The 12,450-nt window shown below is 34.2% G+C and overlaps 2 protein-coding genes across 2 annotated transcripts in view; both read left to right on the top strand.

Moving 5' to 3' along the window:
- Nucleotides 1-2,219, top strand: part of LOC109853460 (odorant receptor 13a-like) — a 3,615-nt gene extending 1,396 nt beyond the window's left edge. The window contains exons 3-7 of the mRNA XM_020425611.1: nucleotides 1-272; nucleotides 483-582; nucleotides 719-838; nucleotides 911-1,066; nucleotides 1,223-2,219. Coding sequence (XP_020281200.1) covers nucleotides 1-272; nucleotides 483-582; nucleotides 719-838; nucleotides 911-1,066; nucleotides 1,223-1,276 — 702 coding nt within the window. The 3' untranslated portion in view covers nucleotides 1,277-2,219. The remainder of the gene's footprint in view (nucleotides 273-482; nucleotides 583-718; nucleotides 839-910; nucleotides 1,067-1,222) is intronic.
- LOC109853459 overlaps nucleotides 1,650-12,450 on the top strand; it is an 11,117-nt gene continuing 316 nt past the window's right edge. Inside the window, exons 1-18 of the mRNA XM_020425609.1 lie at nucleotides 1,650-1,850; nucleotides 2,471-2,740; nucleotides 3,239-3,719; nucleotides 3,967-4,066; nucleotides 4,150-4,269; nucleotides 4,591-4,746; nucleotides 5,316-5,354; nucleotides 6,188-6,203; nucleotides 6,545-6,814; nucleotides 7,291-7,768; nucleotides 7,988-8,087; nucleotides 8,171-8,290; nucleotides 9,515-9,569; nucleotides 10,193-10,462; nucleotides 10,940-11,417; nucleotides 11,647-11,746; nucleotides 11,830-11,949; nucleotides 12,271-12,426. Coding sequence (XP_020281198.1) covers nucleotides 1,667-1,850; nucleotides 2,471-2,740; nucleotides 3,239-3,719; nucleotides 3,967-4,066; nucleotides 4,150-4,269; nucleotides 4,591-4,746; nucleotides 5,316-5,354; nucleotides 6,188-6,203; nucleotides 6,545-6,814; nucleotides 7,291-7,768; nucleotides 7,988-8,087; nucleotides 8,171-8,290; nucleotides 9,515-9,569; nucleotides 10,193-10,462; nucleotides 10,940-11,417; nucleotides 11,647-11,746; nucleotides 11,830-11,949; nucleotides 12,271-12,426 — 3,513 coding nt within the window. The 5' untranslated portion in view covers nucleotides 1,650-1,666. The remainder of the gene's footprint in view (nucleotides 1,851-2,470; nucleotides 2,741-3,238; nucleotides 3,720-3,966; nucleotides 4,067-4,149; nucleotides 4,270-4,590; nucleotides 4,747-5,315; nucleotides 5,355-6,187; nucleotides 6,204-6,544; nucleotides 6,815-7,290; nucleotides 7,769-7,987; nucleotides 8,088-8,170; nucleotides 8,291-9,514; nucleotides 9,570-10,192; nucleotides 10,463-10,939; nucleotides 11,418-11,646; nucleotides 11,747-11,829; nucleotides 11,950-12,270; nucleotides 12,427-12,450) is intronic.

Here is a 12,450-nt window from a genome sequence, read left to right as displayed (position 1 = left end):
CGACCTATCGTCTATTGGTTTCCTTATCCCTACAACTTTCAGAAGAGTCCGAATTACGAACTCACCTTTTTTATTCAGCTCTCAGGCGGTGCGTACACGGCTCTCATTAACTGCACCGTCGACAGCTTCGTTTCGATACTCGTGCTTCACATATGCGCACAACTGAAAATTCTACGCAGAAAACTGAACGATCTGGTCGACCAATCCGCATCTTCTTCAAAATTCAAAAAAGGTCTGGCTGCGATTGTTATGCGCCACGAACATCTCATTAGGTTTGTTAGACGTTTAAAACACTTCGTACTGTAAAATGTAAAATGAAAAAATTATTTCACTGCGTTTGTGCACGTAATAAAATTACTTCATAACTGCACGTAAAAATCGTCAGTAAATCAAGAGATATCGGTAAAAAATAAGAAAATATAAAAATTATACCATGTAAACACATATTGCAATTATACATGTAAATGTTTATTTATTGAAAGGAATGCAAAGTTAATTGACAACTGCTACAGCGAGGTGTTGCTCGTGCACATGCTGGCGCTAACTTTCCAACTGTGTTTTCAAACCTTTCAAGTTTACACGGCGAGTAGTTAACAAATGATCAATAAATGAGCGCTATATTGTTACATGCTGTTCAATTTAATACATTTCAAATTGAAAAATAAGTGCTATAATAACAAATGCGCGGTTAAATCATACAACGCGTGTTATTTTTCAGATGATAACGGAACATTTGGACGTCACGATTTTCAGACTAGGTTTCCTCACGTTCTACGTCGTTCTTGTGTTATCGAACTTGTATATTTATTGCTATTCCGCCGAAAAGCTCGTGGAAGAGGTAAAAACGCACACGATGTGCGGAATGATGTGCGGACGTTGTGCGCGCAAAAAATAAAAAATTCATTTTTAGAGCACTAATATGGCGTACGGCATGCACGAATGCAAGTGGTACGACTTACCGCCGAAAGACGCGAAAGATTTAATGCTCATTGTGCATCGATCTGCGGATCCATTAAAATTGACGGCCGGAAAATTCGGAACATTTTCGATTGAGATGTTCGGAATGGTAAGATATCCAAGAAAAGAATTATCGCGTGTTCTTCTATTATTCTAATTTTAATGTATTTTTTTTACAAGAAACACAGATATTTGTATTTTATCAAACAATTAGTTTTATGCACATTAATGTGAATATTTTTCATCTTTAACTCTTATTGTTTAGACAGTGAAAACATCATTGGGTTACGTATCGGCGTTGTTGGCAATAAAAGATTGACGGTAATATAAAAAAAACAATACCTTAAAACAATATAAATCACTTCTTTTTCATATGTGATGTGTTTAAATAGTGTACATATACGCACCGATTGTAACATAAATCTTATTGTTGTGCAACGTATGTATTTCTTCATAACGATCCATACACTTCATTTGCTTCGACTTAACAATCTTATTAACTGTAAATGTTGAGAATATAATTTTTATGACCGATAAAAATCGATTATTCATTCAAACAGCCGCCAATTAAGTATTCATTGCAAAGCACAGCACGTCGATATCCCAATCAAGCGAGCAAACCCGCTGATAGTCGGAAAATTCTAATGTTATGTTCGTATAATATCCGATTCAGTACAAATGACTGCGCGCTATTAGTCGTGTTACTCGTATGACTGTCTATTGTTCTTTGATACGGTTTAGGAAAAGTGACAGATGGCGGAAAAACCTTTCACGTACTGAGCACGCGCGTAAACTCGGTGGGTTTTTTGCGTGGCAAGTATCTCAGTTCGATCACGACAATTTTCGATTCACGACAATTTTAGCTTCGCGAACTTCAATGAATGTCAACAAAGGTAGCTTGTTTAAATCTCGAAAGTAAAATACAGTAAAGAACAATATACAACAAAAAGGTTTCGGTGTTGTAACTATTTTATCATAAAGTGAACGCGATTTTAATGTAAAATTAATCTTTACTCTTTGTAAAGAATTAAACGCTGTCGAAACTATTAAACCACGACTTTGTTGTTACAAATATAAATTTTTATTTTTTCAAAACACTTTATATCTAACTGAGACAATTGTCTGCTACGTGACGGAAAGTTGCTCTCCAAATTATTATAGTTGCAAAAGTATAGAAACATTTAATTGGTACCCAGGCAGTTTATAGACTCGTATGAAAGTTTGCAGGAGTTTCTATTCAACTTCAAAAAGCTAAAAAAAAATTTCCTCTCTAGTAGATAAACTGTAAGTTTTTTTTTTTTATCTGCAGAGTTGCTCGTACAAATGAAAGTTGCTTAAGTTGCCAATGCACTCTCTCTGTTTGTTTTTATTTCCTGTGTAAAGAAAGATCCTGGAAACTCTTCATACTGCAGAGAATTAAACAACGTGTGTTTTCTATCGTGCCGCACAAGGTGTACATTTACTTCGCGCGAGGAAAACAACTAATATTTCCATTATGATTGAATTTTTTTAGATCTGAATTACGCGTTCGCACTCAGTCGACACTGTTTGCGATTATTAGGCATATGGCCCGATCCACGTGTTTCCGTGAGTGACCTTCGCTGTCCCAGTTTGAGATTTATAATCATCACATGTATCTTGAGCTTCTATGTGATCGTGCCGCAATTAACAAATATAATTCGCGCTTGGGGTAACGTGGCCCTGATGGTGGAGCACATCGCCTCCGCGAATTTTAGTTTGATAGCGCTGTGCAAATTGGTGGTCACCTGGTATCACGGTGAAAGTACGTTATTAGCAATAATCGTAGTAAAGAATAATCTCTTCTTTTTTAAAATTAATACTTATATGAAACTTTTAAAGAAAAAACATTTTTAATATTATTTTTTATAAAAAAGTAAAAGTAAACAAACAATAAAGTTACTATTGTGTATTTTCCCATTCCAATTTGGGATTTCTTTGCTAAAGCAATTGTTCCACTAACCGCACAAGTACTAATAGCCGAAAGATTATTAAAAAAATAATTATAAATAATTATATTTATCATTTTATACAAGAAAAAGCTTAGAACCAAATATTTCAAAACATATTTTAAAAACTATCAATATCTTTAATAGTTGTTATATTTAATATTGACATTGTTCTTTACTAAATGTCCAACAGTTTGTATGTACATATCCGATTATTGAGACAATTATCTTTAGTTTAAAATATTCATCGTTTCTGTATTAATTTATATTATTATATCGCTTTTCTATATTAATAACTTTGGTTCATCCGCAAGCACTTCGAACGCTGGTGACGTCGGTGGTGATCGATTGGATTACCTCGAAGAGCAATTGGGAACGATATACGATGTTGAAGCTCGCAAGATGCGGTCGAAGTTTGTCATTTCGATGTTACTTTGTCGGGACGGGAACGGTCGCGTTTGGCGGGGTTTTCCATCTCATCAAGTTCTATCGTTTCATGCATCAACCTCAACGACCCATCGTCTATCCATTCCCGTATCCCTACAACGTACAAAAAAGTCCAAATTACGAGATCACCTTTTTTATTCAAATTTGTGGCGGTGTATACACGGCCCTCATCAACTGTACCGTCGATAGCTTCGTCTCAACGCTTGTGCTGCACATGTGTTCGCAGCTGATAAATCTACGAACAACACTGCATAATCTGATTGACGAAGAGGTCGACAAATCCATGTCGTCTTCAAGATTTAGGAAAAATTTAAGCGCGATTATTATTCGCCACGAGCATGTCATCAGGTACGTCGAAGTACATCTGCAACAATGTGTAAAATATGTATAAATAATAGTTTTACCAGATCTGTGAATAGAATGAAACACCTTTAATAGATTTAACAAGCATGTATAACAAAAGGTAACAAAAAATCGACAGTATTTGTACTAAAGCGATAATATTTATCAATATTTATATTTAATTACTATACTTTTATAAGTGTGAATAACAATTACATAACATGTAAATACCATACATGAAAAAATTTTCAAGGAACGCGAAGGCGCTTGACAACTGTTATAGTGCGGTGTTGTTCGTGCACATGCTGTCACTTACTTTTCAACTGTGCTTTCAAACGTTTCGAGTTTTCACGGTAAATAATTATGCATTGTTGTAACAATATTATGTATATATACGTAAATACAATGTATTATAAAAGCGCATTTTATTTTTCAGATAATAACGGAACACTTGGAGGTGCCTCTTGTCAAAATAATTTTCCTTTCGTTTTACGTTCTTCTCGTGTTAATGCATTTGTGGATTTATTGCTATTCAGCCGAAAGACTTTCGGAAGAGGTAAAATAATAACAATAAAATACACTGCGATAATAAGTAATATATGTTACAGTACCGCAAAAATATCATTAACCCTTTCGCTCTGAAGAACGTGCACATATACGCCTACAAAAAACGCATATTTGTTTATATAGTATCTATATTATATTACATGTTTGCAAGTTTACAAAAATAACAAGTGCGTCGTAATCACTTCGTAGTTGTGTCAGTGTCGAGCAACGCGTTCCATCCACAGTGAATTACATTTTGGTACAAGCACGCCGAAAAAGCGAAAGAGTAATAATATATCACATGTAGTGCAAAACAAACCGTTGTTTTCAGAGCACTAGTATCGCATACGGCGTGTACGAATGCAAATGGTACGATTTGCCGTCAAAAAATGCGAANGATTTAATGTTCATGGTACATCGCTCCGCGGATCCATTAATATTGACGGCCGGAAAATTCGGAACGTTTTCAATTGAAATGTTCGGAATAGTAAGATATCGTCAGAAGAAGAAATATATTATTCTCATATTATTTTAGTTTGCATCTAATTTTTTGCAAAAACTGGATTATACTACTGCATATCATATTACTTAATATTATTTTATCATATATTAATCGTTATATGTACATACATATATACAGAATGTCTCATAATGACCGTATCACCGCTCGTAGGCAAGTAGAAGGGATTATTCTGAGTCGAAAAGTTCTGAACCATTTTTTTCTATTACATATGAGAAAGGAGTAGTTATTGACTAAATTACGCCAATCAGCGCTGACCTTTAGCCGGGCGCACGTCAATGAGCCGCGCAAAGCGCTCACGCATATCAGGCGGCGTAATTCACTGACGTGCGTTCGGCAAAAGGTCAGCGCTGATTGGCGTAATTTAGTCACTAACTACTCCTTTCTCATATGTAATAGAAAAAAATGGTTCAGGACTTTTCGACTTAGAATAATCCCTTCTACCTGCCTACGAGCAGTGATACGGTCATTATGAGACAACCTGTATATGTATATTTGATTACTATTTATTTACTTTTTACTTTTACTGTGTTTAGACAGTGAAAACATCAATGGGTTATTTATCGGCATTGTTGGCAATGAAAGATTGATTGAAAGTAATATGAGAACAAAACAATACCACACTGCAGTTTCATATGTAATGTGTTTAAATATTGTACATATACGCACTGATTGTAACATAAATCTTATTGTTCAACGTATATATTTCTGCGTAACGATCCACACACTTCATTTGCTTCAACTTAACGATGTCACTGAATGTAAATGTTGGGAATATAAATTTTATGACGTATAAAAATCGATTATTCCTTCAAAACAGCCACCACTTAAGTGTTCACTGCGAAGCACAGCACGACGGATATCCCGATAGAGCGAGCAAACACGCTGATAGTTGTAAAAGTTTAATGTTATGTTCGTGGAATATCCGATTCAGTACAAATGACTGCGCGCGATTAGTCGTGTTACTCGTACGACTGTCTATTGTTCTCTGAGACGGTTTAGAAAAACTGACAACTGGTAGGAAAATCTATTACGTACGGAGCACGCGCGCACTCTCGGTGAGATTGGGGTGGTGTCATGGTAAGTATCTCATTGTCAGTCCGACGACAATTTTCGCTTCGCGAACTTCAATGAATGTTAACAAAGGTACTATATCTAAGTCTCAAACCACAAACCATCGCAATATATAACAAAAAACTATTGGTATTGTTAATGTTTTATTATAAAATGACACAGAACGTGATTGTAATATTTTATCGATTTTTTAAGCGATTTAAACGCTGTCAAAAATATTAAACCGCGATTTTGTTGTTCAAATAATATAGTTTTTTATTTTTTAAAACACTTTATATATATCTGAGACAATTGTTTTTTCTACATGATAGAAAAGCTCTCTGAATTATTATAGTTGCAAAAATACAAAAGTATTTTATTGTTACTACACAGTTTATAAACACGTAAAGAATAAAGTTTGAAGTAGTTTATTATATACAACTTCGAAAAGCCAGAACAAACTTTTCTTATCTAGTATAAGAGTTGTTAAGATTTTTTTAGGGTTCAGAGTTGCTCGAAGTATACAAATTAAAGTCCTTTCATTTCCAATGCAATCTTTTTTTTTTATATTCATGTGTAAAAAAAGATCTTGGAAACTTTTTATACTGCAAAAAATTAAACAACGTGTGTTTTCTATTGTGCCGCACAAGGTGTACAATTACTTTGCGCAAAGAAAACAACTAATATTTCTATTACGATTGAATTTTTTTAGATCTGAATTACGCGTTCGCACACAGTCGCCAGTGTTTGCGATTCTTAGGCATATGGCCCGATCCACATGTTTCCGTGAGTGATCTTCGCTGTCCCAGCTTGAGATTTATAATCATTACATGTATCTTAAGCTTCTATGTGTTCGTGCCGCAAGTAACAAATATAATTCGCGCTTGGGGTAACGTGGCCCTGATGGTGGAGAACATCGGCTCCGCAAATTTTAGTTTGATAGCGTTGTGCAAATTGGTGGTCACGTGGTATCACGGTGAAAGTACGTTATTAGCAAAAACGTAGTAAAGAGTAATCTCTTTTTTCAATTAAATAATATATAAAAAATTTAATATCAATTTTTTAAATAATATTTAAAAATTGAAATTAAAATTTTTACCGTATATTGTCTCCTTCAAGTCTGCAATCTCTTTGCTAAAATAAGTGTTCGAATAACTGCACAAGTATCAATCACCGGATGATTATTAGAGTAGTANTTATAACCAATTATATTTCTAATTTTATATTTAGAAGCTTATAAAACAAATATTTCTAAACATATTTTAAAAACTATTTAAATCTGTAATAGTTATTATATTTACTATTGACATGGCTTTAGTAAGTGTGTAACAGTGTTTCTGTACGTGTTCGATTAACGGGACAATTATTTGTAATATTTAGCATAACCTGTCACTTTCGTTTTGATATTACTTACATATTGTTGCATTGTGTTTCTAATAACTTTGATTCATCTACAAGCACTTCAAATGCTGGTAACATCGGTCATGACCGATTGGATTACTTCAAGCAACTGGGAACGATATACGATGTGGAAGCTCGCTAGATGTAGTAAAAGTTTGTCATATCGATGTTACTTTTTTGGAACGGGAACGATCGGGTTTTACATATTATTCCATCTCACCAAGTTTTATCGATTTATGCACCAGCCTCAACGACCCTTCGTCTATCCATTCCCGTATCCCTTCAACGTTCACAAGAGTCCGAATTACGAGATCACCTTTTTTATTCAACTTTGTGGTGGTACATACACGGTCTTCATTATCTGCATCGTCGACAGCTTCGTCTCAACGCTCCTGCTGCACGTCTGTTCGCAGCTGATAAATTTACGAACAACACTGCATAATCTGATTGACGAAGTGGTCGACAAATCTATGTCGTCTTCAAGATTTAGGAAAAATTTAAGCGCGATTATTATTCGCCACAAGCATGTCATCAAGTACGTCAAAGTACATCTCAAACAGTGTGTAAAATATGTATATGTATAGTAGTTTTATTAGATTTGTGGATAGATCGCGCATTCATTAGATTTTACAAGCGCAAATAAAATATACACATTACAAAAAAGAAATAAAACTTCGATAATATTTTGTATTTAAGTAATTAATGATAATAATTGTATAACATCTAAATATTACTACGTGCACAAATAATCAAGGAACGCGAAGGCACTTGACAGCTCCTTCAGTGCGATGTTGTTCATGCACGTGCTGGCACTTAATCTTCAACTGTGCTGTCAAACGTTTCGAGGTTTTACGGTAAATAATTATGCATTGTTGTAACAATATTATGTTAATATACGTTACTACAATATATTATAAAAACGCATTTTATTTTTCAGATAATAACGGAACACTTGGAGGTGCCTCTTAGCAAACTAATTTTCCTTTGGTTTTACGTTCTCCTTGTGTTAATGCTTTTATGGATTTATTGCTATTCAGCCGAACGACTTTTGGAAGAGGTAAAATATTAACAATAAAATACACTGCGATAATAGTTACTATATGTTACAGTACCGCAAAAATTTCATTAACCCTTTCGCTCTGAAGAACGTGCACATATACGCCTACAAAAAACGCATATTTGTTTCTATAATATGTATATTATATTACATGTTTGCAAGTTTACAAAAACAACAAGTGCGTCGTAATTAGGTCGTAGTTGTGTTAGTGTCGAGCGACACGTTCCAACCACAGTGAATTACATTTTGTTACAAGCACGCCGAAAGAGCGAAAGAGTAATAATATATCACATGTATCGCGAGACAAACCGTTGTTTCCAGAGCACTGGTATCGCATACGGCGTGTACGAATGCAAATGGTACGATTTGCCGTCAAAAAACGCGAAGGATTTAATGTTCCTGATATATCGCTCCGCGGATCCATTAATATTGACGGCCGGAAAATTCGGAACGTTTTCAATTGAAATGTTCGGAATAGTAAGATATCGTCAGAAGAAGAAATATATTATTCTCATATATTTTTAGTTTGCATCTAATTGTTTGCAAAAAATTTGCATATTATACTACTGGATATCATATTACTTAATATTATTTTATCATATATTAATCGTTATATATACATAAACATATATATGTATATTTGATTACTATTTATTTATTTTTAACTTTTACTGTGTTTAGACAGTGAAAACATCATTGGGTTACTTATCGGCATTGTTGGCAATGAAAGATTAATTGAAAGTAATATAAGAACAACACAATACCTCACTGCAGTTTCATATGTAATGTGTTTAAATAATGCACATATACGCACTGATTGTAACATAAATCTTATTGTACAACATATATATTTCTGCGTACCGATCCACACACTTCATTTGCTTCAACTTAACGATGTCACTGAATGTAAATGTTGAGAATATTTATGACAGATAAAAATCGATTATTCCTTCCAAACAGTCGCCAATTAAGTGGTCAATGCAAAGCACAGCACAACGATATCCCGATCAAGCGAACAAACTCGTTGATAGTCGAAAAAGTTTAATGTTATGTTCGTAGAATATTCGATTCAATACAAATGACTGCGCGCTATTAGTCGTGTTACGCGTACGACTGTCCATTGTTCTCTGAGACGGTTTAAAAAAACTGACCACTGGTAGGAAAATCTATTACGTACGGAGCACGCGCGCAATCTCGGTGGGTTTGGGGTGGTGTCATGGTAAGTATCTCAGTCCGACGACAATTTTCGCTTCGCGAACCTCAATGAATGTTAACAAAGGTAGTATATCTAAGTCTCGAAACACAATACAAAACATCGCAATATACAACAAAAAACTATCGGTATTGTTAATGTTTCATTATAAAATGACACAAAACGTGATTGTAATTTTTACCGATTTGTTTAGCGATTTAAACGCTGTCAAAAATATTAAACCGCGATTTTGTTGTTCACACACTATAGTTTTTTATTTTTTAAAAACACTTTATATCTACCTAAGACAATTGTTTTTTCTACATGATGGGAAAGCTTTCTGAATTATTATAGTTGCAAAAATACAAAAGTATTTTATTATTACTAGACAGTTTAGAAACACGTAGAGAATAAAGTTTGAAGTAGTTTATTATATACAACTTCGAAAAGCTAGAACAAAATTTTCTTCTCTAGTATATGAGTTGGTAAGATTTTTTTAGGGTTCAGAATTGTTCGAAATATACAAATTAAAGTCCTTTGATTTCCAATGCAATTTTTTTTTTTCATTTCCTGTGTAAAAAAAGATCGTGAAAACTTGTTATACTGCAAAAAAGGAAACAATGTGTATTTTCTATTGTGCCGCACAAGGTGTACATTTACTTTGCGCAAAGAAACCAACTAATATTTCCATTACGATTGAATTGTTTTAGATCTGAATTACGAGTTCGCACTCAGTCGCCAGTGTTTGCGATTCTTAGGCTTATGGCCCGATCCACATGTTTCCGTGAGTGGATTTCGCCGTCCCAGCGTGAGATGTATAATCATCACATGTATCTTGAGCTTCTATGTGTTCGTGCCGCAAGTAACAAATATGATTCGCGCTTGGGGTAACGTGGCCCTGATGGTGGAGTACTTCGCCTCCGCGAATTTTAGTTTGATAGCGCTGTTAAAATTGGTGTTCACGTGGTATCACGGTGAAAGTACGTTATTAGCAAACGTAGTAAAGAATAATCTCTTTTTTCAATTAAATAATTTTTATAATAAATTTAATATTACTTTTCTAAATTATATATAAAAAATTGAAATTAAAATTTCTACCGTATATTGTCTTCTTCAAGTCTGTAACCTCTTTGCTAAAATAAGTGTTCGAATAACTGCACAAGTATCAATCACCGGATGATTATTAGAGTAGTATTTATAACCAATTATATTTCTAATTTTATATTTAGAAGCTTAAAAAACACATACTTCTAAACATATTTTAAAAACTGTTTAAATGTGTACTAGTTATTATATTTATTATTGACATGGCTTTACTAAATGTGTAACAGTGTCTATGTATGTGTTCCATTATCGGGACAATTATTTTTAATATTTAGTATCACCTGTCATTCTCGTTTTGATATTAATTATATATTGTTACATTGTGTTTCTAAAAACTGTGATTCATCTACAAGCACTTCAAATGCTGGTAACATCGGTCATGACCGATTGGATTACTTCAAGCAACTGGGAACGCTATACGATGTTGAAGCTCGCAAGATGTAGTAGAAGTTTGTCATATCGATGTTACTTTTTTGGAGTTGGAACGGTCGGGTTTTACATAGTATTCAATCTCACCAAGTTCTATCAATTCTTTCACCAGCCCCAACGACCTCCCGTCTATGAATTCCCGTATCCCTACAACGTTTACAAGAGTCCGAATTACGAGATCACCTTTTTTCTTCAACTTTGTGGTGGTACGTACACGGTCTACATCATCTGCGCCGTCGACAGCTTCGTCTCAACGCTCGTGCTGCACGTCTGTTCGCAGCTGATAAATTTACGAACAACATTGCATAATCTGATTGACGAAGTGGTCGACAAATCCATGTCGTCTTCAAGATTTAGAAAAAAGTTAAGCGCGGTTATTATTCGCCACGAGCATATCATCAGGTACGTCAAAGTACATCTCAAACAGTGTGTAAAATATGTATAAGTACTAGTAACATTAGATTTGTGGATAGATCGTGCAATCTTTAGATTTAACAAGCAAACAAAATAAAACCAATAAAATATACACATTACAAAAAAGTAATAAAATTTTGATAGTATTTTATATTAAAGTAATTAGTGATAATAATTGTATAACATCTAAATATTACTACATGCAAAAATGATCAAGGAACGCGAAGGCACTTGACAGCTCCTTCAGTGCAATGTTGTTCGTGCACATGCTGTCACTTACATTTCAACTGTGCTTTCAAACGTTTCGAGTTTTTACGGTAAATAATTATGCATTGTTGTAACAATATTATGTATATATACCTTAATACAATATATTATAAAAGCGCATTACATTTTTCAGATAATAACGGAACACTTGGAGGTGCCTCTTAGCAAAAAATGTTTCCTTTCGTTTTACGTTCTTCTCGTGTTAATGCATTTGTGGATTTATTGCTATTCAGCCGAAAGACTTTCGGAAGAGGTAAAATAATAACAATAAAATACACTGCGATAATAAGTAATATATGTTACAGTACCGCAAAAATATCATTAACCCTTTCGCTCTGAAGAACGTGCACATATACGCCTACAAAAAACGCATATTTGTTTATATAGTATCTATATTATATTACATGTTTGCAAGTTTACAAAAATAACAAGTGCGTCGTAATCACTTCGTAGTTGTGTCAGTGTCGAGCAACGCGTTCCATCCACAGTGAATTACATTTTGGTACAAGCACGCCGAAAAAGCGAAAGAGTAATAATATATCACATGTAGTGCAAAACAAACCGTTGTTTTCAGAGCACTAGTATCGCATACGGCGTGTACGAATGCAAATGGTACGATTTGCCGTCAAAAAATGCGAANGATTTAATGTTCATGGTACATCGCTCCGCGGATCCATTAATATTGACGGCCGGAAAATTCGGAACGTTTTCAATTGAAATGTTCGGAATAGTAAGATATCGTCAGAAGAAGAAA

Source organism: Pseudomyrmex gracilis, unplaced genomic scaffold (genome assembly GCF_002006095.1).
Source record: "Pseudomyrmex gracilis isolate BER0280 unplaced genomic scaffold, ASM200609v1 scaffold_48, whole genome shotgun sequence".
Classification (NCBI taxonomy): domain Eukaryota; kingdom Metazoa; phylum Arthropoda; class Insecta; order Hymenoptera; family Formicidae; genus Pseudomyrmex; species Pseudomyrmex gracilis.
The sequence above is the reverse complement of the archived record's forward strand: the minus strand, read 5'-3'. Positions and strand labels throughout refer to the sequence as shown.